This window comes from Prionailurus bengalensis, chromosome C2 (assembly GCF_016509475.1).
Source record: "Prionailurus bengalensis isolate Pbe53 chromosome C2, Fcat_Pben_1.1_paternal_pri, whole genome shotgun sequence".
NCBI lineage: Eukaryota > Metazoa > Chordata > Mammalia > Carnivora > Felidae > Prionailurus > Prionailurus bengalensis.
In genome coordinates, this window is record NC_057350.1 from 149,555,385 (window position 1) to 149,578,600 (window position 23,216).

The 23,216-nt window shown below is 49.1% G+C and overlaps 2 protein-coding genes across 3 annotated transcripts; one reads left to right on the forward strand and one right to left on the reverse strand.

Moving 5' to 3' along the window:
- Positions 1–5,026: 5,026 nt before the first annotated feature.
- LOC122492097 (5-beta-cholestane-3-alpha,7-alpha-diol 12-alpha-hydroxylase) lies at positions 5,027–8,342 on the forward strand. Its single transcript, XM_043595623.1, has one exon. It carries the CDS (start codon positions 5,105–5,107, stop codon positions 6,608–6,610), a length of 1,506 nt encoding a protein of 501 aa, XP_043451558.1. The 5' UTR covers positions 5,027–5,104; the 3' UTR covers positions 6,611–8,342.
- On the reverse strand, positions 7,280–22,997 carry ACKR2 (atypical chemokine receptor 2). Of its 2 annotated transcripts, none has more exons than XM_043595624.1 (2): positions 22,843–22,997; positions 7,280–12,689 (listed from the first exon to the last, which is right to left on the reverse strand). In XM_043595624.1, the coding sequence occupies exons 1-2, from the start codon at positions 22,994–22,996 to the stop codon at positions 11,497–11,499; spliced, it is 1,347 nt and encodes a 448-aa protein (XP_043451559.1). In that variant the 5' UTR covers position 22,997; the 3' UTR covers positions 7,280–11,496. The 2 variants fall into 2 exon arrangements, with proteins under 2 accessions (XP_043451559.1, XP_043451560.1); XM_043595625.1 differs by having other exon boundaries at positions 22,862–22,966.
- Positions 22,998–23,216: the final 219 nt, after the last annotated feature.

Consider the following 23,216-nt stretch of genomic DNA (forward strand, 5'->3'; position numbering starts at 1 on the left):
CCATCAACCCAGAGCCTGACGCGGGGCTCGAACTCACAGACCGCGAGATCGTGACCAGGCTGAAGTCGGACGCTTAACCGACTGCGCCACCCAGGCGCCCCGGTGTTAATTCTTCTTTAAGTGTTTGGTAGAGGGGCGCCTGGCTGGCTCAGCTGGAGAAGCAACTTGATCTTGGGGTTGTGGATTTGAGTCCCACATAGAGATTACAAAAAAAAAGCTTAAAAAACAATAAATGTTTGATAGCGTTCGCCAGTGAAGCCATCTGGTTTAGGGCTTGTTTTTGGTTTAGGGCTTTTAATTAGTGATTTAATCTCTTTACTTGTTATAGGTCTGTTGAGATTTTCTATTTCTTCTTGAGTCGGTTTAGGTTATTTGTATTTCAAGGAATTTGTCCATTTCTTCTAGGTTACCTAATTTGTTGATGTACAATTATTGATAGTGTTGACATAAAATTATTAAAATGCCCTTTTATAATCCTTTCTATCTCTGTAAGGTCAGTAGCTATGTCTCCACTTCCATTTCTGATTTTCATTATGTGTATCTTCTCTCCTTCTTTTCTTAGTGAATCTAGCTAAAGTTTTTTCAATTTTGTTGAACTTTTCAAATAACCACTTTTGGTTTCACTGATTTTCTCTATTCTCTATTTATCTCTGCTCTAATCTTTATGCTTTCTTTCTGCTAGCTTTGGGTTTAGCTTGTTCTTCTTTTCTAATTCCTTACTGTGTAAACTTAGGTTATTGACTTGAGATATTCTTTTTTAATGTAAGCATTTATAACTATAATTTTACCTCTGAACACTGCTTTCATTATATACCATGATTTTTGGTATGTTGGCTTTAATTTTCATTCATCACAAGGTATTTTGTAATTTCTCTTATGATTTATTCTTTCAAGAAGAAAGCTTTAGGAAGTTTGCATGTGGATTCTTTCAGACTTCTTGTGTATCTTTTTCCCTTATGATCTGGCTATGTATCCTTAGTACACCACTGTAATAAATCTTGGAGTACAACCGTATGCCAAGTCCCATTAGTTCTTCTAGGGACTCTCTGAATGTTAGGGTGGTCTTGGAGCTTCCCCATAGGTTGATGAGGATTAGATTGCTTAATATATGTAAAGCATCTAGCATCTTGGTTCATGGTAAATTCCCAAAATAAGAATAGTGATGGTTATAGTCACAATGGGGATGACCAGTACAGAGACATGAACAGGATAGGTGCTCAAGGTCAATCCATCCAATTCCCATCCTATCCCTCCATCTTCTCCCACTATATTCCCTCATCTAAGTCTCTTAGCAAATGCACAGCCCAATATCTTTATAATGGCATCTCACTGCTGGCAAGTACCTCAAGTTTAGCTTCCTGTTTTACACAGCATAATAGTAAGGCCCAGAGAGGTAAACTGAAATGTCCTGGGTCATGTCATGAGTTGGTGACAAAGTTGTAACAAGAACCCAAGTTTGCCCTTCAAGTCCCTCATTGACTTCACTGACACTTGGTATATGTGATACAGACTAGGAGTAAAATAATTAACCTGGGGCCAGGCTGTCAAGAACCCAGCTGCTGTGGAGGTATTTCCTTCTCTTCCTAGAAAAATAAGAAACCTTGAAAGCTAGGAATTAAGAGAAGCCATAAACAAGTTCAGCCCAAAATCAAATGAGACTACTATTTGATCTAAAGGCAGAGTGAAACAATTTCCCCCCTGCATCTCCATTTCTACAGTACTGTTGTTGACTTCTGCGGGTGAGGTAGTGGGCAGGAAGCAGGAGGCACCGAGGGAGCAGTGAATACCATCAAGCATTGGAACAAAGGGCAAACAAGAGGCAGAGAATAGCCAGTACAGCTGCACTAAATAAAGAACACCCCAAAGAGAATCCCAATATACAAACCACAGCAGATGAACAGAACCCTCCAATGGGTGCACGATTGCTCAAAATTCTGGGCCATATATGGAACGAAAAGACATGAGACCAGACTGGACCAGAGACCCTCTCGAGCGCTGTCTAGAGGTCTCAAACCACAGCCCACCACCCCTGCCCACCACGGAATGGGCAAACGAGGTGTGCAAGAAAGGAGCACACAAAAAATGTTGAAGGACAGCCGAAACAATGCTCCTGCCAGGTCTCCGGGGTGAGAAGTCTCAGGAATACGGACCCACGTGGCGGCTACGCTCAGCGAGCTCGTCGGTGGCAGCGAAGGAGGCAGCCCTTGTCCGCACGCCTTCCCCCAGCCCCACGCCCTTACTGACCAGCTCCGCAGACGAACTGACAGCCACACAGCACCTCTACGTGAAGCCCAGCCGACGGACGGACAGAGAGCGCCTCCGCGCGGAGGACTGCCCACACACCACCCTACAGACTCCGTCGCAGAGACTGCCAGGGCGGAAGTGCGTCACCGCCCCTCCCGCGCTTGGGCCCGCGCCCGCTCTAGCACGCCCGGAGGCCATCACTGCGTGTCGTTGGTCCTTCCAGGGCTCTGAGTTCACCTGTGTAACTCTCTGTCCCACCCTCCTGCGGAGCTGCGACCCTATTTGGGAATGGTGAGGCGTGCCGCTGGGCTCCTGGGGCTTGCTCTGGGTAGCTGGCCCCCGGCCACTCGGGAGGGTTGTGAGGGCAGCCGCATAGGCCGATTTCGCTGGGGCCGGCTAGCCTCTGCCCTTGGCAAAGCCGGTGATCGCTGCCCTCCATCAGACCGCCCTTCGGTGGCTATAGGTGGACTGAACCAGCTGGCGTGAGAGGAGTTGAGTGCAGCGCGATAGGTTAAAGCCCAAATTCGCGCTGAGCCTTCCCAGCCTGCACGGTGCTGAAAACTCCTCGGCTTCCACTGAGCCCTCCAGCCACATTGGCCCCGAATGTGTGTGCACCCCATTCCTTGGAACGGCGCTGCTACAGTACGTTGGGCGGCACACCCCAAAAGCTCTCAGACCTTCACCTGTAGCACCACCACCATACAACACGCATTGACCAGACTTTGCCTTCCTCCAGGCCTCCATTTAATTACCACCTAATCAGTGTGGCCTTCCTGACTCCCCACCCCACTTTCCGCTCTGCTCCTCTCATTTGCTGCCTTTAACACAATTGTAATTACATACTTCTCTGGGCAATGATTTAATATTTTCTTCCCTTCCTTAGACAGGTACTAAAGGTATTTGGCGACCGCTCCGTGCAGGGAGACCACCGGATGATACACTCTGCCAGCACCAAATACCTCATGGGGGATGGCTTGAGGACAGGATCTCAACAAAACCATGCTGGACAGACTGTCCTTGGTTATACTGGGGCCCACGGGCCAGAGTCTGGATGCTGGTTGCTTCCACTTCTGCTACAATGTGTTGTTCAAGGCCGGCTACCTGAGCTTATTTGGCTGTACAAAGAACCAGGAGCAGGACCTACTACAGGCAGAGGAGTTATTTGTCAAGTTCCGCAAGTTTGATCTCTTGTTCCCCAGGTTTGTTTATTCCTTGCTGGGGCCCTGGGAGTGGCTAGAAGTGGCCCAGCTCCAGCGGCTCTTCCACAGGATGCTCTCCGTGAACCACAACCTGGAGAAGAATGGCATAAGCAACTGGATATCCTACATGCTTCAGTTTCTGAGGGAGCAGCAGGGGCCATATGTGTCTCATTCAAAGTTGGTTATAGCAGAATTTCTGGCAGTAGGTGCCAAGTAAATATCTGTTAAATGGATATATGGGACTGTTCCAAGGAGGGAGGGAATGAAATGAATCAAGGTAAGAATGAATGTAACATGGTGCTGCCATCCATTAAAAACTGGAGAACAATGTTTAGCTTATGCATGTTGGCCCACAGACAATTTCTGACTGCAGATTCAGGCTGGGGAGAGTGGATGATTCTGAGTACTTGCTGTGGTTTCCCTAAGCAATCAGAGAGGACTTCATGGAGTCAGTGTGTGGACATTTCCAGCTCCCCGCAGAGGGGAATGGCACAAGGCAAAGGGAACTCAAGAGGTCATGTGGAAATCAGAGGAGACAAAGTCCCTGTTTGCCAATCGATTAGGAAGTTAAAGAGTAACCTGAGGTCGCTAGAACTGGTTGAATTGAGTCTGAACCTCACCTTATTGCAACAATGGCCTTAGAGTCAATGGCAGAACTTTCTCCTTCCTGGGCCTGCTGGCAGGGACCTAGCCTGACACCTCACAGAAGGCCCCCAGTAAATGGTCAGCTCACCTCACCCAAGCCAGGACAGCAGTGAGAGAAAGTTCCCACTATACTCTGAGACTACACCCTTATCATGAAATAAAGTGATTGGTTTGAAGTCCTTCTCATCTCTGACATTTCATAATTCTAAGATTCTGAATCTGTCTTTCTTGCTAGAGAAGTGTGCAAACTAGGCCAGGGGTAGGGCTCCAGTCCAGAGGCTCAGGGATGGTAGTCTGAACCTTGCTTTAAGAGTCATCAGTCTGGGAGGCTCTCTGGGTCATTTAATAATGAGGAACGGACAGGATGTGAAACTTTTTAATTTAAGTTAATTTATTTATTTATTTAGAGTGGAAGAGGGGCAGAGAGACAGGGAGAGGGAGAGAGAGAAAATCCCGAGCAGGCTCCGTACTGTCAGTGCAGAGCCCAGGACAGGGCTCAAACTCGTGAACCATGAGATCATGACCTGAGCCGAAATCAACAGTCGGACACTTAACTGACTGAGCCACTGAGACACCCCTAAATGTGAAACTTAATAAATGAGTGTTGAATTTATGCTGAGTGAGGTAGTAAACTAATGAATAAATGAATCCTTGAAAAAATACAAGTGTGAATGGTCAGTAAATCATGGGGATGGGGTGGGATCCATGAGAGCTTTGTAGATACCATTCTGGGGCTGGGTCTGAAAAGATTACAGCAAAGCCTAAAGCTGGTGAGGAGAGGCTTCTTTCTGGGCTTCCTTCTGGTCCCACCCCCTCCTTCCACACGATGAGGTTGCAGCAAGTGCTAAATCTAGGAGAACATTTTGCTCCTAGGTACTGTCTTGCCAGGGATTTTTGGTATAACTTACTGCCACAGGGCAAGGTCCAGGTCCACCCCCAGCTTGTCAAGGCCTCTCAAAAGCTCTCTGGCACTTAGAGAACAGTGTGTCCAGAGCTCAACCTGGAAGAGCATAGCCATGGTGCTCTGGGGTCTGGTGCTGGGAACCCTGCTGGTGGCCGTGGTGGGGTGCCTGTGGCTGCTGGGGCTGTTCCGGCAACGCAGACCCCAGGAGCCCCCTCTGGATAAGGGCTTCATACCCTGGCTGGGCCATGCCATGGCTTTCCGGAAGAATATGTTTGAATTCCTGAAGTATATGCGGGCCAAGCATGGAGAGGTGTTCACAGTGCAGCTAGGGGGCCAGTACTTCACCTTTGTCATGGACCCGCTCTCCTTCGGCTCCATCCTCAAGGATGCACAGAGAAAACTAGACTTTGTGAAATATGCAGAAAAACTGGTGTTAAAGGTATTTGGCTACCGCTCCATGCAGGGAGACCACCGGATGATACACTCTGCCAGCACCAAATACCTCATGGGGGATGGCTTGGAGGATCTCAACAAAACCATGCTGGACAGCCTGTCCTTGGTTATACTGGGGCCCACGGGCCAGAGTCTGGATGCTGGTTGCTGGCGTGAAGACGGCCTCTTCCACTTCTGCTACAATGTGTTGTTCAAGGCCGGCTACCTGAGCTTATTTGGCTGTACAAAGAACCAGGAGCAGGACCTGCTACAGGCAGAGGAGTTATTTGTCCAGTTCCGCAAGTTTGATCTCTTGTTCCCCAGGTTTGTTTATTCCTTGCTGGGGCCCTGGGAGTGGCTAGAAGTGGCCCGGCTCCAGCGGCTCTTCCACAGGATGCTCTCCGTGAACCACAACCTGGAGAAGAATGGCATAAGCAACTGGATCTCCTACATGCTTCAGTGTCTGAGGGAGCAGGGAACGGCCCCAGCCATGCAAGACAAGTTCAACTTCATGATGCTCTGGGCCTCTCAGGGGAACACGGGGCCTAATTCTTTCTGGGCCCTTTTGTTCCTCCTAAAGCACCCGGAAGCCATGCGTGCTGTGAGGGAGGAGGCTGCCCAAGTCCTAGGGGAGGCCAAGCTGAAGGCTAGGCAATCCTTTGGCGTTGAGATCAGCGCCCTGCACCACACGCCAGTGCTGGACAGCGTGATGGAGGAGACGCTGAGGCTGGGAACCGCACCCACCCTCCTCAGAGTGGTGCACGGTGACCATATGCTGAAGATGGCCAGTGGACAGGAGTACCTGCTCCGCAGTGGAGACATCGTGGCCCTCTTCCCTTATCTTTCAGTGCACATGGATCCTGACATCCACCCGGAACCCACTGCCTTCAAATACGATCGCTTCCTCAACCCCAACGGTAGTCGCAAAGTGGACTTTTACAAGTCAGGCAAGAAGATCCACCACTATACCATGCCGTGGGGCTCGGGTGTCTCCATCTGCCCTGGGAGGTTCTTGGCCCTCAGTGAGATGAAGCTTTTTATCCTGCTCATGGTCACATACTTTGACCTGGAACTGGTGGATCCTGATACACCTGTGCCACCTGTGGACCCCCGGCGCTGGGGCTTTGGCACCACACAGCCGAGCCGTGAGGTGCGGTTCCGCTACCGCCTGCGTCCTGCCAAGTGAGCTCCGCCAAGGGGGCCGCAGGCCTGGCCAGGGAGGCTCCCTTAGGGTCTCTGCCTCCTCTCACCCCTCTGAAGCCCCACCCTCGCCTCCGGTTCTGTGATACCTCCTACCTGTGTCCTAGTCGCCTTCCTTGCTCTCTGGTTTTCCTCTAGCCACCTGATGGGCTTATCTTTCTCTCTTGAAACACCGTCTGTCACCGTGGGTTCCGCAGAACCTTCCTCTCATATGAAGTCCAGGGGAAGGGGGGGAAATCTGGGGGAAACTTAGTTGGGGAAATGATGGCATAGCTTGACGAGTCTTGCCGTACAGAAACCAGTCATCATGAGTATCACAGTGTCCTGCAAATGTTAACCTCCACCCTCCCACCTCACTGTATTATCTTCCTCAATGCTTACTCCACATCCTGTGGAATTCAGGTTCGTCCAAAGCAATACGAGGCAAGCCACATGTGTAATTTTTAATTTCCTAGTTGATACATTTTTTTAAAAGGTAAAAAGAAACAGGTGAAGTTAATGTTTATAATATACTTAGCCCAATAGATCAAAAATATTAGCATTTCAATATGTCAATATAAGAACATTAGTAAAATATGTATTTTTTAGTAACATTGGGACAAAATATATATATAAAACATTAGTAAAAAAAGATATATATATATATTTTTTTTTAAATTTCTTTTTGTGTGTGTGTTGCCTTCAAAATCTGGTATGTACTTTTTACCCTTGCAGTGTATCTCACTTCAGACTAGCCACATTCTAGTGCTCACCAACCACATGGGGCTAGTGGCTCCTGAATTAGATAGAGCAGGTCTGGAGAAACGCTGCCTTTCACATAGGAGTTATTCAAGCCCCCCCCCCCCCACCTCAGTGCCCTTGTCTCCCCTCCACACTCCCACCTCAGGGTGGTCTCAATCCCTCCTGTGGTCTCCACAACCACAGCTGAGTTCAGAGCTCTCTCCTACTTCCAGACCCTCAATCTCCCCGCTGGGGTCCCACAGCACCTCTGACTCAGTTTGGCCCACACAGAACTCAGCATCTGTCTCCCCACCTCTGTCCTGAACCACCTCCTTCTCCGGATTACCCTGCCTGCCTCTGCTCCGGACACCACCACCCACCCCATCCCCCAGGACAGATCTGGGAGAAACCAGATCTCCTCCCCACTCTCACCCACAAACAGGCCCCAGTTCTGTCAGTTCAACCCTCTGTCGTGCCTCCGAAACTGTCCTCTTTTCCCCAGCCCCACTGCCATTCCTATGACTCAGCACTCTACACACCAGGCCTGCCTGGCCCTCGGTGCACCCAGCTGCCAGAGACCTTTCATCAGACCTTTTGCCTGTCATACTCTCACTTTTCTGGTTCCCCGTCACCTCCTTGCACCTAACATTTGAATTTTGCCACAGTTGATCCCAAGTGTTCAATCCAGTGCAATTCAGCCTTACCAACTTTCTCCAGTGGAACTGTCTGGAAAGTACAGTTGCTTGCTTTTTACTGCCAACCTGGAGGCCTTCCTGGATCTCACCCATTCCAGCCTCTGGCCAGAAATGGGCTCCCTCCCCTGAGGTTCCCCTGACACAGCTTGTGTCCCAGCACATCTGTTAACTTGTTGTTGCTCTCTGTTTCCTGCTTTCCTCCTCCTGCCCCCTCCCCCGGACTGCAGCCCACAGGGCTTGGTATCTTATTACTTCATCCCTGACCCCCAATTCCCTAAATGGAGATTAAATGATAGAAAATTGGCTCAGTCTCAGCTACTTTTCTTCATGTCCTCAAATCATTTCCTTCCCCTCCCTGGCCTCACTCAGCTTCCTGGCATGTGAAATGGAGACAGTCCCATTGCCAGGCCTGCCTACCAGGGCTGGAAGTGCTGCTACCAGAGCCACAGCTGGCTGATGGCAGGGCCTGGCTGCGGCTGGGGCTGGAACAGGAGGAGCAGTGACTGGGAGCTGGCGTAGGGTCCTGGAGAAGGGAGGCCGGGCGGCAAAGACCCCCTGCAAGGATGCCTAGTGGGGCTTCTCTCCACTCACCTCTCCCAAATCTGTGACTGGCCTCTTGCATTTTTTTGAGGCTGGCTGTTCTGCCCTGAGTTTTGCCAAGATAACAGGCTATTAGAGTAACTCAGGCAAGGGTTGGGCTGGGGCTGGAGGCAGGAGTCTGTCCCCACTAGCTGTGTGACTGTGGGCCAGAGTCTGCCTTCCTCTGGGTCTAACTGCCCCCAAATGACAACCTCTGTCTAGAGCCTGACAGAGCTCTGACTGCCTTGGAGAAGCCAGGATATCCTAACCTATCCCACAAGGGGCCAGGAGCACAAGAAGAGACACACAGAGAGAACAGGGGAGGGAGAAGGGGACTGAGAGGCTGGAAACCACCATGGAGAGCTTATCAATGACCTCCCCACACAGCCAGGCCCTGTGCCAGAGCAGGTATTGGGATACATGCAAAGATGCAGGGCCTTCACACACCTCCTGAGCACTGCTCAGGTGCTACACCCCCTCATTTTCCCTATACCCAAAGAAATCTGGACCAAGGGCCTGGCCTGTCAACAGGCTGGGCAGGACTGAGGGCCCAAATCCATTAAGTCAAGACCAAGAGGTCTCAACTAAGAGTGATCTCCCAGGAACTGCATGTTTGAGGGTATACCTGGGACCAAGGGAAGCCTCAGTGGGTCAGAGGTGTGGGGTGACTACAAGTATACCGTCCCACAGCCCATAACAACAGGCCTCCCAGGAAGCAGTGAGCACCCAGGATTATGGTGTGCATGTAGGGGCCAATGCCCAGCTGCGGGCACAGGAGGGGCCCATGGCACCTGTAGTCCTACGCCCCTTGCATGGGGACTGGACACACTCTCTGCAAGGGCCACCCTTCCTTCCCTAGCAAGGACCTTGAGGCAGTAGGAAGATTGAGACCCCCAAGGATACATCTAATCACTACCTGTCCTGACACAACAGTCCTGACCCCCAAATCCTCATTTCTGCACCACATTTTTTCTCCCTCAAAGAAAAGCCCACTATGTGTATTCTCTAAGGATAGCTTATAACAAAGTAAGATCAGAGATGGCATGCCAAAGGTGGAACTGCAGGTACCTGGGAAAGAAAAATATTTTTTCCATAGGCAGTAATAGCTGTAAACCCTCAAACCACATTTCACAGGGTAGAGGCAGAGCCATGCCTGTCCCTCTCCCTGGGTCATCCAGGGGAAGAGTGCATCTTGCCGCAGAGTCTGAGGACCAAGAGAATCCTGGGAGCTTTCCTGGAAAGGCGTGAGCAGTGCAGCCAGCGAACTAGGCCTTTGGGTGGGCAGACGGAGAGCAGCAGGAGGAACCAAGGTGCGGACTGGGAAGTAAGGTCAGGATGAAGAGGTCTCTGTCCTGGCCTGGGCTGTGAGAGCCCAGCTCCAACTTGCTTCCTGACCAGTGCCTTCTGTGCTGTAGTCAGAGCCCTCGCCATGGTCAGCTGCAGTACATGGCAACTAGGACAGTGAGAGGGACCGAGGGGTCACTGGTGGCCACCCTTTCCCCTGCCCCTTGGGCACCGGCTTCAGGCCACTTCTTATATACCTGTTGTTTGCAGAGAGCACATACCCACACTTACACAGCTAGAGAAAGACACATAGGAACACACAGACACAAGGCCCAGGGGACACAGTGACACATTCATGTCAGATCCACATAGCTATATGTACTATGCACAGCCCACACAGCAACACAGACATGTGCACATAGACTACACGTACACACATCTGCCAGTGCTGGGGATAAGCCCTGCTAGGTGTCCCTTGGCTGGCATACCTTATCCCGTCTCATCTATGCATCATGGATATGATGTCAGAGACTCTGGGTACCTAGACCCAGTTGGTACAGCTCAGGCTGTATCTCACCAGTCAGGCTGCTATGTGGGCAGGACTGAGGTCCCTTGTGTACCAGATTTCAGGAGCTCCAAAATAGAACCCCACTCCCCCACATCCTCAAACAAATCATCACCTTCAGATACAGAGCTTCATTTCCCAGGGCACCAATGGAGCTCAGAGTCCTTCCTGACAGTGGGACTCTGGGGCCTTAGGAGAGACAGCTAAAGAACATGGATGAGGGACAGCTGGCTGAAAAAATGATCCCTGTTACACAAGAAAGTGGGCAAGCACAAAACATAGAGGTGGGAATGTGTAAGAGACAAGGGGTACCTGGTGTCCAGGAAGTGAAAAGGAATGACGGACAATAAGGGTAAGATGGCATATGGGATTCTACGTGTGAAAGCTCCAGCCCTGAAGCCAGACAAAAAATTTAGACTTGATTGTGCAGGCCCCAGGGACCCTTGAAGGCTCCAGAGAGGGGCATGGGAAGCACAAGAAGGAAGAGCCTCCTGGACTGCCATGTTCACCTGGCATCCCACCTGCTGACTCTCATGTTCCTGGGAAGTTCCCCAGGTGGGGCACTTCCAGGCCCTCCGGCTTGCCAGACCCTTGGCAGTGCCATCAAAGCTGTGACATTAAACGATACTGCAACAATATTTTCCCAGCTGAGCTACAGGGAAGAGGGCACACTGGTGGGTGGCAAGCCTTGGACTACTCTGAGGAAGATGGCAGTGATGGCTGAGGGTGGGTGATCATGCTGGCTGCTGGGAGCAGATTAGATGACAGGACGTAGCATGATGATAAGAAGCACAGAGGTCAGTTAGGACACACTGTAGCGATTCATGCAAGAGAGTATGATTTCCTGGAAGGCAATAAAGAAAGTGAAAGGAAGAGACAGGAGTAAGTAAATGCTGCTGATGGTTGAGAACTGAGAACTGACCACTGGGTTTGACAACATGGTCCATGAGGCCCTTGAAGAGAGGACTTTGGGTGGATGCCCAACTGAGCTGGGTCCCATCCACTCTCACCAGACTGTGGTATGGCCACTCAGGCTTCATTTTCTCCCGTGTCATTCATGTCAGGGGAGTGCTCAGCCTGCCTCTCCCCAAGATGGTCATTCATGCCAGTCATTTCTTCTTGGGCAGTGAGCCTGCTACTCTCAGAACAGCTGGACAGTGGGGCCTGTGCAGGGCAAGGTGCCTGGTTGTGCCGGAGCACAGTGATGAGGAAAACCTTCAGGTACCCGCGGAAGTGGCGGCTGGAGAAGGCATAGAGAATGGGAGTGAAGCAGCAGTGAAGGAAGGCAATGCTCTCTGTCACCTGCAGGGCATAGTCCAAGTGCTGGCTAACCTTGCAGTCCCCAAAGATTTGCAGGTCCAGCAGTGAGTGCAGAAACAAGGTGAGGTTGTATGGGAACCACAGCACAAAGAAGGCCACCACGAGGGCTACGACTATCTTCAGAGCCCGGCCCTGGCCTGGGGGCCTCAGCCTGACCAGCACAGAGCCAATGCGGGAGTAGAAGAAGATCATGACAAGGAGTGGAAGGAGAAACCCCAGGAGGTTCTGCTGGAAACGGAGAAAGAGCTTCCAGATGGTCCCATGTCCTCCGAAATCTGCATAGCAGTTCCACACGCCTGTGGGGTTTTCATGTGTCTGCACAAAGACCATGTCAGGGATGGAGACAGCCAGGGCCACAGTCCATACCATGGCAGCCAGGAGCAGGCTTTTGGCCCGGGTCCTCAGTCTATGGAGGGGCTGAGTGTGGACGATCTCCAGGTACTTGTCCAGGCTCATGCAGCTAATGAAGAAGATGCCACTGTAGAAGTTGATGGTATAGAGGGTGCTCACCATCTTGCATAAGAAACTCCCAAAGACCCAATGCCAGGCCACAGAGATGCCCCAGAAAGGCAGTGTCACCACAAACAGGAGGTTGGAGATGGCCAGGTTCAGCAGATAGACCTCAGTCATCCGCCTGCGAGGCATGTACCGGAGCAAGACCACTAGAAGAAAGAGGTTTCCTCCCAAACCCAGCACAAAGATCAGGCTGTAGAAGACTGGCAGGAAGATCCTGCCAAAGGACATCACCTCATCCTTCCGGCAGAGCATGAAGGCCACACTGTCCAGGTAGTACTCGTAATCATAGAAGGAACTGCTGTTCTCAGAACTGGCAACCTCAGTGGTAGGCGGCAGAGGGGAGGCGGTGGAGGCCATGTTAGGAGAACACGCCCAGTTCTGGAGCTCTGTGGACCAGAGTACAGTGGGAGAGAAATAAGATGAAACCAGGCACTCTCTACCTCTCTCCAAACCCGCTTTTACTGCTGCTCTGGGAGGCCCAGCAGACTCTTCACATTGACCTCAGTACCTGTAGGTCAGCGAGGAAGAGCACAAGTGTGGGGAACCTGAGCCTACCACTTTAGCCATGCCACCCTGGGTGGGTAGCTTAACCTCAGATGTTCTCATAGTACTCACTTATTTCATTATGGCTTCTCCTCTTTATTTTCCCCTTCATCATTTAAAAGAACTGATACGACCCAGTAATTGCACTACTAGGTAGTTATCCAAGGGATACAGGTGTGCTGTTTTGAAGGGGCACATGCACCCCAATGTTTATGGCAGTGCTATCGACAATAGCCAAAGTATGGAAAGAGCCCAACTGTCCATCGACAGATAAAGAAGATGTGATGTATACACACAATGCAATATTACTTGGTGATCAAAAAGAATGAAATCTTGCCATCTGCAATTATGTGGACAGAACTAGAGTATATTATGCTAAGTGAAATTAGACAGAGAAAGACAAATATATGACTTCACTCATTGGTGGAATTTAAGTTACAAAATTGATGAACATAAGGGAAGGGAAGCAAAAACAATATAAAATAGGGAGGGGACAAAACATAAGAGACTTTTAAATACAGAGAACAAACAGTGGGTGGCTAAAGGTGTTGTGGGTGGGGGATGGGATAAATGGGTGATGGGCATTAAGGAAGACACACTGTATTCTACTCCTGAAATCATTTTTACACTATATGCTAACTAACTTGGATGTAAATTCAAAAAATAATAAAAAGTTTTAAAAAGAACTGATAACATCTTTCAGATTTTTCCTTATTGCTTAGAGAATACCAATTCACCTATGTACTGTATCACCATACTTTTCCTCATGTGATTGTTTTTTTTTTTTTTTTAAACAAATGCTTGTCTTCAGTAGGATTTGTTTTATCCATAAATGTCTAGTGTGCCCACTCTGGCTTTTAATTTTTTTGACCTCTGTCGCCTAAGGGTTTCCCTTGCTTTTGTTATTTTTAAAATATTTTAAAATATTAAAAATATGTTATTACAAATATGTAGTTTTATATCAATATTTTTATTTGTAAGTATTCAATATTTTTAACATATTTTATCCAGTATATCTAGGTTTGTAGCAGAAAGGTGTGAGCCATCATGTTGAGAGGCTCAGAACCTACTAAACCTTTCCATTCCTCAGTTTCCCCATCTGTAAAATGATAATGATAATAATAATAGTGCCTACTTCATGGGGTTCTTGTGAGGCTTAAAAATTATCATTCACTTCAGAGCATTTCACACTCCATGAAGAGTGCCCAGAACATAGTAGGCCCTCAGTAAATGTTAGCTTAAAATGTTGCTTTGTTGAGAACAGAGTCCATCATCTTTCCGCCAGCCTCTTCTCTCCTGCGTCTACCTGAGCGGCATGACTGACTCAGTCACCTAAGACTGAAACATAGGAGACGTCCCAGATTCCTTCCTCACTCCCTCACCACCATCCTGTGAGTCTCTACCTCCTTACTGCTTTTTGAAAATGTCCAACATTTCTAAGACTCATAAAAATACATACATGATATTCTTTTAATAGAATTAAAACAAATGAAACAAAAATACTTTGAAGGAGTTCAAAGAGATGAATGCGAAAGCTTGGGAATGATAGGGACAACATTCAAGATGGTGGCTGCCTGGGCGGAAGCCCAAAGCATGGGATGAGGGCAGGTCAGTGCAGTGGTTTCCCCTCAGAGCAGTGGTTTCCCAGGTTTTAACTGTATTATTAAAAATAATTTTTGGGGTGCCTGGGTGGCTCAGTAGGTTGAGCGACTGACTTCAGCTCAGGTCACGATCTCACGGTTTGTGGGTTCGAGCCCCGCGTCAGGCTCTGTACTGACAGCTCAGAACCTGGAGCCTGCTTCAGATTCTGTGTCTCCCTCTCTCTCTGCCCCTCCCCCACTCATGCTCTCTCACTCTCTCAGAAATAAATAAACATTAAAAGAAATTTAAAAAAATAATAATTTTTAAGGGGTGCCTGGTGGCTCAGTTGGTTGAGCTCAGGTCACGATCCCAGGGTCATGGGCTCTGAGCCGCGTGTGGACTGCTTAAGATTCTCTCTCTCTCTCTCTCTCTCTCTCTCTCTCTCTCTCTCCCCCTCTCTCCCTCTCTCTCTCTGCCTCTCCCCTCCTCACATGTGCATACTCTCTCTCTCAAAAAAAATAGAATATATAAAAATAATTTTTAAGAGAGACCTTCACATGAACCAGTGATAAGAATTATGCTCAATTCTGTTGTGTGTTCCAGGAGAGAGACTTCAGGTTCAACACATTAGACTGTTCACCAGTGAAGAAGAGGGTTTTGAAGGAGAGAGGTAGGAGATAAAAAAGAATACATGACTCTGGCAGCAATCATGCACGGCCTCCAGAGTGGGGCCTAGAGGCTGGTGACAATGGTTCATAAACCAAGAAATACAAATCAAGCCCACTTTATACCTTTGTGTTTTATTTTTTATTCTTTGATTAAAGTGAGGTTGAACTTTTTAATATGTTCAGTGCCAGTTTGTATTTCTTTTGTGAATAATTTATTGTTTTAATGGGTGGGATTCTCATTTCATAAGAGGTTTTATATGGTAACGATTTAGCTTTTTACATATATATGGCAAACATTTTCCCCAGTCCTTCCTGGAAGTTTTGTCTATTTTTTTTTTCCAGGTAGAATTCTGCAGGAAATATTGAGTCAGGCCCTCGGCTGACTCTTCTAAGTATCCGCAACACTGGGACCTCACAGCTGATGGAAATATACAATGCTGCTGAGGCAGAACTTCTCCCAGGGAGTCCCTGAAGTCCTCCTACTCATTGAGCCTCTGCACCACCCTTGGGCTCCTGTGAAATGGAATCTGGGCCAGATTTTGGGAAAATCACACACATGTCCTGTCCCCATCCAGGAGCTCAGCCTGGGCAGCTTTATATAGGGCTGGACTCCTGACTGGCCAGAAACTTCACCCTGTGCCTTCCTTTCCTGGTTCTCCACTCCCCTCCTGTGCATCTAGGGCCTCCGGTCCCTGAGCCCCTCCCTTTCCTGGGCAGCAGTAAGGACGCCCCTAGCACATGGCTGGTGTCAGGAGTCCATGAGCTGCTGTGGTGGGAGGAGGGAGTACTCTTCTGCACTTGGAACTGATTAGGGATTATTTTTTTAAATATTTATTTTTATTTTGGGAAGAGTGCAAGTGGGGAAAGGGCAGAGAGAGGGGAACAGAGGATCAGAAGCAGGCTCTGTGCTGACAGGCTGACAGTAGTAAGCCCAGTGTGGAAATTGAACTCACAAACTGTGAGATCATGACCTGAGCTGAAGTCAGACGCTCAACCACTGAGCAACCCAGGTGCCCCTTAGGGATGATTAATCAGAAGTTGTCGCTAATTAAATATCGGCTCTTCTGGTCTAGCATTACTGACGTTGATCGTGACCTGGCTTCTCAAAGTCCCTGCTTTAATAAACAACCAAGTCGGATGACTGCTTTGATCAAAGCCAGAGGTCAGGGTCAGCAGGCTCCAGGCTGGCCCAGGCCACCTTTACAAGGCTCCTTCCAACTGAAACACTGTTCCCTTCCCTCTCAGGGCCTCTGGCCTCCTGATCTTTCACTCTGGGAATCTTTCCAGGTCTTCTTGACCTCTGGGAATCTTTCCAGGTCTTCTTGACCTCTGGGACCACCACCCCCTCCCATAACTCACCAATAATGCTAACAACAATGACAGCATCAGGGAACACCCCCATGTGCCTGTGATAATTGGTCAGGCACCTTCACAGCCACTATGACCGGCCTGTAAGGCAAATCAGGAAGGAACTGTCAGCCCCATTTAATCCAGGAGGGGATTACTTTTCCACAATCACATAGCTGAGCTGTATCTGAATCCCAGGTTTTAGACACTAGAAACAGTGCCTTGACCCTGGTGCCATCCCATCCCCGTCCTCTGTTTTGCCCTATCCAACAGTCACCAAAAGGGGCCACTTGAGAAATGTGTGATTTGGTCTCAGGAGATCCTGACTGCCCAGGATACTGCCCTCAGTGGCTGGTCTAGCCTCTGTAGACTTCACTATTAATACCCCCAAGGCTTTACTGAACCTCTTGTGAAACATAGCCTCCCTATGGTCAATGGAATAACGGCCTCTCAATGATACCCACATCCTAATCCCTACCTGATATGTCAAAAGGGACTTTACAGATGTGATTAAGGCAGGCCCAATGTAATCACAAGGGTCATTATAAGAGGGACGTAAAAGTGTCCAAATCAGAGAGTGAGGGTGGAAACAGGTCAGAGCGATGCAGTTATAAGACAAAGAATGCAGGCAGCCTCTAGAAACTGGTAGAAGCAAGGAACAGATTCTTGCTGAGCCTCCAGAAGAAACGTTGCCCTGCTGACCCATTTTAGACTTCTGACCTCTAGAACTTGAGATAGTAAACGTGTGTTGCTTTAAGCCACTGAATTTGAGGCAATTTGATACAGTGACAATAGGTAATACACTTCCTGTCACCCTCTCTTTTCCCATCAGTTTCTCAGACTGAGGGAGTGAGTGAGCATCGCATCCACCTCCTTCAACTCACAGGTGGGGAACTTGAGACTCAAAGAAGGGGAACAACTTGTACAAAGCATACAGTGAGTGATCAGTGGCCACACTGAAACATGACCACCATGTTCCTGACTGCCCTTCAGGTCTCTGTTAACTGACCCCTACCTGTCCCTCTGGACTCACTTGATTTTTTCTTTTTTTCTTTTCACTTTTCCTTATTGCATGAATTCATTTGGTGTATCCAGCAATACCTTGAGAGGATTAAATGAGGGTATCAGTTATTCACATCCAGTATGAATTAGCAGTGTGAAGTTCTGCAGTGGAACTTTAGGGGGAATCTAGGAACTACCTAGAGAGGGAGGATTTAAAGAGGAGGGAGAAGGGCGAGGTGAGCAGAGCTTCCCGTACACTGAGGACAAGGGCACAAAGGCAAACTACACCTTGTCTCTGGAGCAGTAACATCATCCTCTTTGTGACTTCCTGAGGCTGCTGGCCTGGACTGGCACCAGCTTTGACTCAGACAGAATGTTTGGCTGGAGAATAATGTCTTCTCCTGAGGATCAAGGGCTCACCTCCCAAGGCCTCTCAGAGAAGTCATAGTTGAGGCAACAAGAGAGAGGATATTGCCATGTCCATCTAGACAAGAAGGCAGCCATGTTAGTTGAGCTCCTTCCATGAGCTGAATACTCAGATGCAATTTTCTCTTTTAATCCTTACCATAGTTCTGGGAAGCAGTACTGTTAGGATTCCCATTTTCCAGATGAGAAAACTGAGGTTTGGAATGGTGGAGTCCAATTGCCCACGGCTTCAGATCAGCAAATGATGGATCCCAGGTTGGATGGCCCCCACAGTACAAGGTAGAACGGGTGACACTTTCCCTCTAGCTCTCCTTTCAACACGGACCAAACCTGAATTTGAAGGATGGGCCTTTGGTAGGGGGACTTCTGACCTTAGCAACCAGTGGCAGAGAAGATTCAAAGTCATTAATGTGCTGAGGCAGCTCCCACAGGCTCATGAGAGCCAGTTATACAACATCTGGGAGGAATCCAACAAACAACCATGAAATTAACCAATTCTTCATTTGGGGATGAGTTGGTAGCTTGAAATTAGTCATGGTGGGAATATGTACACCGCAACAAATGCTACGAATTGGAGCTTCCTCTCCTTGCACATGGCCTCCACCACTACCACTACCACTGAGAGCTGGTTATGAAACCTTTACTGGCATACCCCTGATCAGGACCCCATGAAGCCTGACCTAATCCTGCCCATTTCACTATGTCCCTGTCTGTGTCTCCCATCACTTTTACCCCTCCACCTGCCACATCACCCCATGGCTGCCTTCCTCTCCAGCCAAGAACCCTTGGAGACAGGGCCACCCTGTCCCCTCTCACGTGCCCACGGCACAGCCATGCTGAGTGTGCTGCCCACAGTGCAGCTGTGACTAGCAAACAAATAAACAAGGTCAAATGTGACCCCAAAAAGGCCACACTAGCTTTCAAAATGTGAAACCAAGAATAACATCTGAAATCACTTCTAGCGAACAAAAATTATGCTGGCTTCCTTACAATTTGGAAATCATATCCTTTAAAATGCAACCTAAATTCTTCATTCCCAGAAGCCTGCCCGGGCCACTAGCCTGGCGTAACCCTTGCCCCAGCCCCTAAGCACTCACAGAAGGTCACTCCTCAGCCTTGGTACCTACCTCCTTGAGTACAGTTTCCTTTAGAGAATCGCTCGCCTCCTCTGCTAGACTGGGGACACCCAGGGGTTGGAACTCACCAGTACAGGGCTGGCACTTAGAGGCAGTCAACAAATGACCATGGACCTCATCAGTACTGTCACCTCTTTTCATCCCTTCTTTTCTCGCCTCATTTGTCCCTTGCCTGGTTTCCTGCCTTCCCTTACTGGTGCCCTGAACACAGCAGAGGCAAGACACTCCTTCTGTGGGTCATTTTCCCAGCCTGGACCAGCCCTGCCACAGTGGCCTTGGGAGCTCCTGGCCATGCGGCATGTCCAGCCCACTGCTTCCACTCCAGCCATGTTCAAGTGCTATCTCCAGCTGGCACAGCCTCCCTAGACCCAGTGTCAGAGGATGTGCCCTCTGGCTACCCCCAGCTTCCTCCCTCAGGAGCTCCCCTAACTGCTCTGGGAGGACTGGGATGGAGACAGAGTCCCAAGGCCTGGACTCTACCCTGGCTCAGCTTGGAGTGAGCCCTCTGTGCCTCTAACTCTGGTTTTCCCATTCTGCATTCCTGGCCTAGCTGTGGCTTGAAAAGTTGAGGCAAGGGGTTATGAAGTGACTCACTCTCTGACCACAGGGTCTGGCTGCGGAAAGTGCTCTGGCCTTAGGTTACAGATAGAAGAAAACTTGCCTTTGGGGGAACTGGTAACAGTGATGGGATCACTCCAGTTTCCTCCTCCATTTGGGAAAACGCCAGATATTAACCTCTACTGTGTAATGACAATTACAACAATAGTAACACATACCCACCACTTACAGAGCACTTACCTTGGGCCAGGCTCTATTCTCAGAACTTGGCACGCATCCATTCATTTCATCCTCGCAATACCACTCAGAGGCAGGTACTATTATTATCTCAATTTTACATACAAGGAAACATAGCCACAGAGGGGCTAAGGAACTTGCCCAAGGCCACACAGCTAGTTAGTAGCAGAGCTGGGATCTGAACCCAAGCTGAGTCTGGGCTAGCTCGTTAAAAGACAGGGGTGAAGGATGGGGACTAGAGATAAAGAAGTGACAGGAGACCAGACTGCCATTGCTCAGGGTGCCTGAATGGAAGACTGGCTGGGGGATTGATGGTACATGAATGAAAAACAGGAAAAGAACCAAGAGCCACACAAGGAGGACATGAGGAAAAATGTCTAGTGCCTCAGGAATGGCACACAGGAAGAGAAATCATGAATAACCTATGGCGGGCGGGGGTTGGGGGGGGTGGTGGGAAACTGGGACTCTGCTTCACCGCTTCATTTGGGATGCCCTTGGACTTAAACTTCAGGCCCTGCCAGCCCTAACATAAAGTCAAGGCTTCCATTCTGGAACCCATGACTTGCACAAGCCTGTCTTCTCACCCATAAAATAAATAGCGCTTACAGCAAAGAATGTCGCAATGAGTAAATCTTGTGCCATCTTTTTTTTTTTAATGTGTATTTTTTTTGAGAGGGAGAGAGAGAAGAGCTCAAGCAGGGGAGGGGCAGAGAGAGAGACGGAGACACAGAATCTGAAACAGGCTCCAGGCTCTGAGCTGTCAGCACAGAGTCCAACGTGGGGCTCGAACCCCAGAGCGGGGAGATCACGACCTGAGCTGAAATCGGATGCTTAGCTGACTGAGCTACCCAGGCGTCCCTCGTGCCTTCTTTATAACAGCTAACACCACAGAGCCCTGATGGTGTGCTGGGGCAAGGAGCTATACATGTATTAACTTATTTAATTCTCACATTTACCTTATAGAAGTTAAATATTATCATCAGCCCCATTTTCTAGCTGAAAACACTGAGACACAGAGAGATTAGGGAACTGGCCCAATGTCACCTGGCAAGGGAGTAGTAGTAGGTCCAGGAACTGAAATCCAGAGTCCATGCTCTAGAACACTAAGTTATACTGCCTCTCAAAGAAAATAACAGGTCAGTTGTAGACTCCCTCCTCCAAACTTTCTACGTATTCATGTCCTCACTGCTCACAACAACCTTAGGAGATAAACACTATTGTTATTTCCATTTTGTAAATGAGGAACTGAGGCTCAGAGAGGGGGAGTTACTTGCCCAAGGATACTCAGCAAGTGTGCTGCAGAGTCAGAAATTGAGTCCCTGCAGTGGGCTCCAGAGTCAGAGCCCTGGACCACACACTGGAAGCTCCACTGCTGTGAGCTCTCGCCTCAGACTCAGGGGAAAGGACAGATGCCCTCTTCATGGTCCACTGTGGAAAGCACTGCATTTAAATTCATTGTGATGCACAAAACACTGTGGAAACAATAGTAACCGGTCCTGATGTGTACACGGGGCCCCTTACTTCTCCAGGCGCCTTTATATCTTGGCCCTCCAAGTCCTCCTGGCTCCCTTGTTACAGGCAGCATGTGTCACCTCCCCGGTTTCACAGAAAGCCCAGAGCCACACTCACTACAAGTTAGGCAGAGCTGACCTTAGAGCTCTGAATCTCCGAGCAGTGGACCATTACATGCTCTCCTTCTCTCTTTACTTTTCTAACATGTATTTTTCCTGCTTACAAAAATCATACGTGCTCAATGTAAAATGTGGAAATGTAAGAGAAAAATAGAAAAGAGGCTAGCTGCCTCCAGGAATAGTCTCTGGGAATATTTTGGTAAATCTTGTCTGTTTTCATGCCCATGGCTCCATCCGCTGCACTAAACCTCCCCGGATTTGTGGAATCACAGAGAGCCTGGCTGGAAGAGAGTGGCCTTGTCCGGTCCCCTGCAGGGCGTGAGTGCCTTTGAAGTCTCCTGATAGACTCCCCGGCTCCTGGCCCCTGGGATCTGTGAGGCCCTCCTGTTCCCCATGCTCCCTGGGACCCCACATTACTCAATGTTTCCTGGCTCTTATCAGGGAATAGGGATGTTGGTGTCATTGAGAAACTCACAGGGCAACCCCTCCTCCCAGAGCTTACTTCAGTTAATAAAAACTCAGCAAGTTTAGAGCCCTACTCTTTAAAGAGCTGCTGTTGCAGAAGAAGGTATGATTTTCACATGTTTCCCAAATCATTTTTGCATTTCTTTCCTTTGTCTCTCTCACTGTTGCCTGCATTTACATTTCGGCATTATTCTTGGTTCAAAATGAAACACAATCACCACCTCCACTACCCCCAGGGAGGGTGGTATACTCAGCATGGTGCAGCATGGAATAGACAGAAGAGATTGGTCTACTTCTTAATGGCTGAGTAACCCCAGGCAAATTACTTAGCCTCTCTGAGCCTTAGTTTTCTCACCTGTAAAATATCTCCTTCCTGGAGGTTTTATAATAATTAGGTGAGTGCCTGACATAGAATTATTGGTTCCCTTCCAGGCCCCAAAATGACTCTTGGCTTAGCTTAAGAGGGATAAGAGGAAATTCTGAGACTATCTGGGGCAAGAGGGGGCTCAGAACTTGGGTGAGGGGTAACAAGAGAGAGCAAAGCGGCATAAGGAAAGAGTGTTGACATGCAAAGAATAACCTCAGCCCTTGGAGGGGGCCCTTAAAGACCTTCTCATCTGTCTCACCTGGGGAACCAGAGACCCAGAGACAAAAGGGAATCCCTGAGACCACACAGCCATGTCTGACACCAACTTTCAGGGTCTTACAGAATCCACAAAGCAGATTCTCAGAGCTGGAGCCAAAGAGGGAAGGAACCAGCAAACTGCCGTACTCCCTAGTGCTGAGGCACTTGTTCCAAGAGTTGTCCCAGAGAGAAAGCTCCACACTGACCTGTTAGCACTTCCCTCTCCCCATACCTGTGGCCACTCTCCAAGTCCCTGGATGCAGTCTCTCCCCTCTCCCCTGGGTAGAGTCCACCCCATTCCAGAAGTGGCCATAACCTACCAGAGCCAGACCAACTTGCCTGGGGATGTCCAACCTTATCCAGGAGAGCAGCAGCACCCGGGTCCTTCTTCCTCAGGGAAGTGTAGAGGGAGTGCGAATCTCCTCTCTGGACAGTGCCCTGAACACATCCTGTTCTGAGGCTGGAACAAAGCATCCCCTTTGGGCCTGCCCCTGCCCCGCCTCAGCTACAGAGCCATAAGCTATTTCCCCTCATTTGAAATGAGTCAAGCTCAAATGACCGCCCCCCTGAAGGAGCAACTCCCCCCACCCAAAGACAGTCTAATGTCTTTGGAAAACATGTGTCCCCAGCCACACCTCTCTGGACCATTTCCCCAGCAGGGGAGCCAAGCAGATGATGAACAGCCGCAGTTCAG